The sequence below is a fragment of the Labrus mixtus genome, chromosome 1 (assembly GCF_963584025.1).
Source record: "Labrus mixtus chromosome 1, fLabMix1.1, whole genome shotgun sequence".
Classification (NCBI taxonomy): domain Eukaryota; kingdom Metazoa; phylum Chordata; class Actinopteri; order Labriformes; family Labridae; genus Labrus; species Labrus mixtus.
In genome coordinates this window covers 15,378,894-15,386,695 of record NC_083612.1, presented here as the reverse complement: position 1 = coordinate 15,386,695, position 7,802 = coordinate 15,378,894, and the positions used below count along the sequence as shown (strand labels likewise).

Here is a 7,802-nt window from a genome sequence, read left to right as displayed (position 1 = left end):
ACATTCACACCCCGTCCCGTCCCGTCCCGAGCCCAGTGCAAAGCAACATCTAGATGTCATCAAATTCATGTAGAGACAAGAATAATAATAATAATAGTAATAATACTGAGCTAATGATGAAAGAAAGAAAAAAAGTAAACTAAAAAAATCAAAATAAACAAAAACATTCACACACAACAACAACTATTAAGAAAAAATAAATAAAATAAAACCAAGCAAAGTTATTGAACTTTGTGAATGAGCCTCTTAAGTAAAAGGATGATTATTTGGTCATTGGAAACAAAACGTAGTTATGGTTTCCAAAAAAGTCAAATAAGACCATCATATCAGTGCATTTTATTAACACAAGGCAATATTTGATCGTCAAAAACAGATGGCTGCCCACACTCGGTACATGTTTTAGACTCTATTGTTAAAGCCATAACAGGCCTTGCATCTGTTGAATATATTCCTCAGTTTTTGATTTCTCTCCACTCAATTCAAAAGTGTCTGAATCCTCCTGCTGTTGAAGACACATGATGTCTTTTGCTATCCGCTTGCTGGCAGCCTGTCCACCGGCCAGGTTTACTGCATGAGGTCCAACCTGTGTGAGGTGGAAACAGGTAGGGGGACACGTGGTCTATGTATTAATTGTTAAAGTTATGTTGAGACTTTGTTTTTTCATACCAAAACACTGCATACAACCTACCTGCAGAGCGGTGTACTGCCCCATTAGGTAGAGAGGACAATCCTTTGCCCACCGCAAGCTCTCTGATATGCACGGCCAACCATCAATCACCTGTATTGAAGGACAGTAAGGTGAAATTGTATTCATCCATTGTAATGAGTTCACTTGTTCAAGTAACAGCATAAAAATGGAAGACAAATATGTTGAAGAAAAAAAAGATTAATGCTCTTATCTCATATCTCGCAGTAAAGTCAAACTTCTTTTCAGTTAACCAAATGATTTGGTCTTCTGTCCACACTTCTATACTGTAGATAGCCTAACAAAACTTTGTTCCTCCACCCACCTGAATGGGGAATTCCTTCATCACCTCGGAAAGCAGCGGGTCCTGTTTCACATCAAGTTTGCAGCCGGTGGCAAGCCAGATCATGTTTCCAGTCCAGTGGTCCCCATTGCAGAGAGAGAGACTCCATGCCTGACTCCTGTAGCACCAGCTGGCTTCACTCACCTGGACAGTTACGTGAGATTCAAGTAAGAAGTTTCATCTGATACCTCACTTTATAAAAGTAGCGTTTCCACCACTAGTGCCCAGGACTTTTATGCCCATGGATTACTTTTCAAGGGATCAAATGTTCCCTTTAGCACTTGTTGTCTGCATTTTTAGCAAGGGTAAAGACTTATGAATATAAGGGCCAATTAGTCGTCCTACTTGTTAAAGAGTCTTCTAAATGCTGTGAGTCAGAAATGTTCAGCGCTGCAAGTCCCCCTCAAAATCTCCTGTAATTTTAGTAAAGTAGTACCCGCCTAAGAGAGACCTCTTGGGGTGTAAAGAGTCTCTGAGTTTTTATTTAGACCACTGTCTGTGTGGTAGAAACACACTCATTACCACCTCGACGTTCTTTTCCCTGGGGAAAGTTCCTGCAGTAGTTCTGCCACATAATCTTTCATGAGATGGCCTTGCATGTTCTATTACCTGACAGTATGTCTTCACGTCCACCTGTCCACTCAAGATAAACGGTTGTAGGTGGACGTAGGCCTCTGGGGTGACGGCTCCTCCTTTCCTCGCCTGGCGGATCATAGCCAGCCGTTTGTGGAGACTCCTTTCATTGTAGAACTGTCGCAGATAGGCCTGACCGTCCATCTTAATGCCGTGCTCCACGTGGGAGTAACGGCCCACCAGACTCTCCACATCGCCCACGTCAAACTGCTTTAACTGTAGAGGAAACAACAAAAGACTTTCTTTGTGTGTTGGAGGCAGACGGGTGTATCTGTGCTCTATGGTTGCAGTTTTACTCTGTCAATAGACCTGCAGGTGCTTCCTCATGACCCATGTCACATGGCTGGCACCCTGCTGCAGAGCAAGGGAGACGACATGAGCGCTGGTCAGACCTCCTCCAACTACCATTACTCTCTGACCTGTTTCACACACTGCACACAGATCTAGACACACACACACACACACACACACACACACACACACACACACACACACACACACACACACACAGGCATTCAGAACCAAAGTGTTGCAGTGAGGATGGGGGATCAAAATGCTACTGAAGAAATACCAAGTCAGTCAAAGTATTATCAAATATTCTAAAAAGCATCTTTAGAAAAACATAAGCAAAGAGACGTTTTAAGCATCAATTTTAGTTTTATTTCATTTCGCTGCAGACCGCATCAATTTGCCGATTTACAGGAAAAGAGGAGCAGGACGTCATTTATTTTAGCCAATTGTGTGTTAACCATCAATCATCATAATCACCAGCAGTGGGCTACACCACTGGTTGCCAAAATATGTTTTATTGTATTGGTGTGTATGAGAAAACGGCCTTGCGTCACACTTTATTTATTACCTCATTAATCACTTTCCTAGAAATAGTTTTGGTCTCAATCACTAGTTTAAGTCTTCAACACAGCGTGATGTTGATTCTGTAAATGATTGTTCCATGAAGAGTAAAATAGATGATAAAGCACAAGTATGCTGAAGCAGATGGTGACCCTTCAGTCAGACTAAAGGTGTGTGAAAGTTTATCCATCCTCCCTTACATTATAAAGTGACTTCTGGCTTCAAAACACAAACGTTCAAACATCAGGTGATATCAAGGTGTTTATAACCACGTCTCATATCTGTCACGGATCGCAAAAACGAAGAGGAGGACCCAGATGCAGGATTCACTAAAACTATTTATTCTTTAAACAAAAGGCAAACAAAAACATACTTCCAAAAAAATCCAACAAGAGAAGGCGCCACGGGTACACTGACATGCAACAAACGACACCGACAAACACATAGAATGAACTGACGCAGAAGGGAAGAAACACAGAGACTAAATAGACATGGGGTAATCAAACACAGGTGAGACTAATAACACAGGTGAAGACAATGAGGGCAATCACAATGGAGGGAAACACACAGAGGAAGGAATGGACACAAGAAACACTGAGGACAACTACAAAATAAAATACATGAAACACTGAAGACACTCAAGAATGAACAAAACCCACTAGAACATAGAGAAACACTAAACACTGAAAATACAAAACTAAATAATACCAAATCATGACAATATCCATGCATTATCATCACTGCTTTTGGGCGACTGTTAAAACATTGTTTTCCACCAAATGTTTTCTGTATCATAATGATATAAATAGAAGAAATCGGACTAACCTTGAGGGGGAAAGGCCTCTTCTGGTCTCTGACAGTCTGCGTCTTTTTGTTTTTGTTGAGAAGCTGCCAGGTGATGCATGAGGTGCACTGTGTGTTGCAGTCTCTCCTCTGGGTAGCTCTCTCCAATGTTTGTCACCCATGAAGGGACGTTGGCCATCTGGGCACGGGTTGGACCTGTCGCCACAACTACTTTGCGAGCCTTCAAGACAACTCCTTCTTGAAGTTGGACTAGAAAATATTCTACTCTCTTCCTCGTCCGATCTCCTTTCCGTTCAGTCCCTGTCATGGCCTCTTCCTCTGTGTCCTGCTCTTGTATCCAGTTGTTTTCTTCTTCTTTATCCGTCTTCTCTTCAGTTACAGGTGTGATGCGCTCCACTGTTCCCTTCACCAACACTTTGTCCAAGTTGTATCTCTCCACCTGCAGATTCATAAACCCAGCTACTCAGCTAATTTGGGAGCTCGTGCAATCATGCCATCATCATTCCAAGTTAATAATAAATGTTTAAAAACTGAATTAAAAAACACAGTCAACAAAGTTGCAAATATAATTTTTGTGTCATGTGTCCCTGTAGAGTTAGCTTTATATTATGAAAAAAAAAATCATATAGTTTGTACTTGCTTGTAATGATATAATTGTATTGTCCTGTTTGTTATACATTCAACCTCAAAGTTTTTGAAGTAATAACTCCAAACAAGCAAATACAAACTACACTAGAAGTTATTGAGATGCACTATTTGAAGCTTTTGAGACTCTATTTTATTACTATGAAGACATGAACAGACAGACCATAGTTAACACAAGCTTTATTCTTACATATAAGTCAAGAACAACTATCTGTCAAGTTACTGAAATATAGTGTTAATGTCAGTAATTACATGAAACCTACCATGCATGAGAAACACACACTCATGCAGTGTGTCCAACCTGATCCTTAAAGAAATCCACACTCAGTTTGGTTCCTGGCAGACTGAAGGATAAACTCTTCTTCAGTGTTGAGGTGATGTTAAGACGTTTCTTTTCCTTTTTGCCGAGCCTCATGTCGTTGAAAAATGCGTTTTCGTCCAGGATGTAGAGCTGGTCGGGCAGACTGTGAAGCTCTGATGATCGATCTGACTTTAAAACATACTCCTGCAGCGCCTTCTGTGCAGGAAAACAGACACATGTGGGTTTTCATTTTCTAGTAGTAATGTGAAAGTAACTTCCTTGTTTGTACTTTAGAGGAATCAGTTTGTCTTCCACCTTGTTGTGAGGCTCTGTGTGCACCAGAGTGTGTGAGCGCAGGTGAGGGATGTTCAGAGCTGTGAACTGGCTCTCCCACAGATTCGTCCACACACCGTAGGAATCGACCACTCGCACACTCAGCGGGGGACAAACGGCATTCTCTGATATGGTTGTCTTTGCTAGTTGCTCCTCCAGTGTCAGGCCTGCACAGACTGATCATAGCTGAGTTATGAAGCTGTGCAGGAAGCAACAGAGTGATTTTGAAACAGTGCAAATATAGCGACAGCAACAGAGGGCTATTGACTTCCTTTGTGTTTTATTTGCAATCAAAATCAGGACTGAACTGGTCAAAGAGGCTCACCGCCCACATTTTGATTTTCAGCTTTTTAACTTAGATGATATTCAGTCTGAAAATCAGGCGTCTGCAAAGCCGACATAAGGGAAATAGTTGATAGATGATATGGGGGTTGGAATGGTTAGACAGATTTGGAAATGCAATCAAAATTAATCAAGATAACTAAGTCGAATTCCTGATTTAAAAAAAATGTATTAGTAAGTTTTATTAAATAAAACTTTCAGTTTCATCCCAAAAAATGAAGATTATGAAATATTTCCTGCAACACAAGACAAAGCACAGCAGCAGATCATCCTGATTTAAAAATGATCCTGAATGTTTCACACGTATGCTTGAAAATGAACTTATTATTAATTTATTGTCGTAATAATGATTTTGTTCATTTTGCTGCTCATCACAAACACAGATGGTTTATGACAATAAGTCAGTTGTATCTCTGATCTCATGATCTTGATCTGAGAAGTAAAAGTGAGGGTACGGTACCAGTTGTGTTCCTCCTCCTTTTCTTGCCGCTGCAACGCTTGTTGTTGGACGTTTGGGGGTTTGTTTGAGGCCTCAGAGGGTCCGAGCAGCAGGAGGGGAGGTCAGGACCAGGATCTGAGTTTGGACCACTTTCAGGATTTAATAGCAAGCTGGCCAGGGTCAAGGCATGAGGGCCGGCCCCTATTATTAACACATCGAGAATCACCATCTGAAACACACACAATGACAACAAACACACACAGATAAGACACAACAGTGTAATGACTCATACAGGTAAAAAAAAAAAAAAAAAAAAGGATGCTGAGATGAGTTGGACAAATTTGTGACCAGTTATTTTATCAAGTCAACGTGATTAATTGTGAAAGATCAGTGGATAGTTCACATGAGTTTAGCACAGAAGTCACGTCAAACTAAATCTCAGATGGAAATTAATTCAAACATTATTACTGAACTTTTTTGTTGTAGTATTCTGATTTGAATTGTATACAAGACATTCAAGTATTAGTTTTAACATCAGTGCAATACGCATCACAAATGATAACAAGTTTTTAACTCTATTCGAGTTGTTACTTTAGGTCTAAAAGAGTGAAAATAACAACCCAACCGAGGATTTTTATTTTAAACAACACAATGCTGTACAAGCTTCGGTTGATATTCTAGCGTCCTGGCAGGTGGGCGGGTTAAGTGTTTGAAATGTTGGTTTATGGGACAATACACCTCAGTTTAATGTGCTTCATGCACCTGGTGTGTTTTATAGTTGTCATATTAAACAATGTGTTCTATTTTTGACGTTATAGTTACAACGTGCAGTGATTTCCATGTGGAGGGTTTGAACCTTGAGTGTTTGGATGCTCTGTAAGTGATATTCCAACAGAGACTGTGAGTTGTGAGTGTCTCTGTTGTTGCAGCCCGCTGAAATATGATTTTCCTTTGTTACTGTTTAATTCATTTTTTTTTTTGTTTTTACAGCACTACATTTATGTTTTAAATGTCTCACCATCGAGTGCTCACACAAACGTTAGAGAAATGGGAAATGCAGAACACTGTAACATTTATTATTCACTTCAGCTGATTCAATATTGAAATACCTTATTTGCAGACAGACACATGACATGCAGTGCATCACGTTACCTTCAGATTGTCAGTGTGGGTCACTTTCTGAGACGGTGGAAACGTGGTCAGTGTCTCTGCTCTGAAGTGAATGTTGTTCCACCTGAAACTTTGCGACAGTGGCGTATGAATGTCTCTCATGTAACCCAATCCACCTCAGCTTCTACAGATTTAGCTGGACTTCAACGGCTCAAGGGGGGAAGCTGGAAATAGCTACAGTGTGTGTGTGTGTGTGTGTGTGTGTGTGTGTGTGTGTGTGTGTGTTTGTACAGATTTAGTAACACAACTCATCCAAGCATGAAATCAGTAAATAAATTCACCGTCATATGTTTGCAGTCATGTGCTACACTATTTTCAATAGAGCATCTTTAATTGTCCTTTTGATAACTTTGTATGAGTCTCATTAGCTTAGCATAATTACTGGGTTCTCTGCTGGTCGCCCGTCAAACTCACTGTGGCAAAAAAGTCCATGAACTTAGTCATTTAAAAAAAAATCTATTTGTTTTTTCGCACATTTTAATAAGAGAGATGCAATGCTTTATGTTTTTTTTTTTACCTTCAAAGGTGCTAGTGCGTGTAACCTGTATGCACTAGGGTAGCTGTTGTTCCTTGTCTGCAGTGTTTAGGAAGCTAACCTAACCAGCTGGAAAAAGCTCTCCTGACTCTGTAAAAGACAAGTTTCACTCTGCATTGTTCCACTCAGAGGCAGCATAATTATAGGTACAAACTGTGGAGTTGTTGACCCTTTAGTGCTACTGTGCCATGCTTTGCTAACAATGACCTTCAGCTCTATGCTATCCTGCTGATCACCAACAAAGTGAAGCAAAGGATGCTAAAATTGAACACGAAGGCAAACAATGCAACATTTAAAAAAACATTTTTTATGATGGACTTGCACTGCACACGTCTGCTTGACATGTAGGATGCACAGAAAGGGTACACAGGGAGCTTGTCCTGTTTTAAAAATCTTTTACTAACATGTCTTTTAAGAAGCTTTCAGCCACAGCAACATGGCCATGAGATATGGATTAGAGTTTGAGCACAATTTTAATTTCCAGTCAGGAATGAATATTAGCTGAAAATGTAACTTGTTCCAGCATTAATCGATTATTTTACATAGATGTAAAAATGTAAAAAGGAACAAGCAAACGAAGTGACTTGCACATCCAATTAAACCAGGATATCGTTCATAAAGTCACGTCCCTCTACTTTGCAAAACCACACCGTGATAGAAAGTGTGGCAAGGAGTTAACCACAGAATAGCCTACAACATTTTTAGACCCTGGACAGGTGA

At 40.2% G+C, this 7,802-nt stretch overlaps 1 protein-coding gene across 3 annotated transcripts; it reads right to left on the bottom strand.

The window, feature by feature from the left end:
• Positions 1–319: 319 nt before the first annotated feature.
• zgc:113276 (uncharacterized protein LOC553748 homolog) lies at positions 320–6,667 on the bottom strand. Of its 3 annotated transcripts, none has more exons than XM_061034929.1 (10): positions 6,530–6,667; positions 5,399–5,606; positions 4,579–4,772; positions 4,264–4,479; positions 3,339–3,756; positions 1,971–2,104; positions 1,638–1,877; positions 1,011–1,172; positions 689–778; positions 320–583 (listed from the first exon to the last, which is right to left on the bottom strand). In XM_061034929.1, exons 1-10 carry the CDS (start codon positions 6,647–6,649, stop codon positions 413–415), a joined length of 1,953 nt encoding a protein of 650 aa, XP_060890912.1. In that variant the 5' UTR covers positions 6,650–6,667; the 3' UTR covers positions 320–412. The 3 variants fall into 3 exon arrangements, with proteins under 3 accessions (XP_060890912.1, XP_060890926.1, XP_060890921.1); XM_061034943.1 differs by having other exon boundaries at positions 1,035–1,172; XM_061034938.1 differs by having other exon boundaries at positions 4,264–4,476.
• Positions 6,668–7,802: the final 1,135 nt, after the last annotated feature.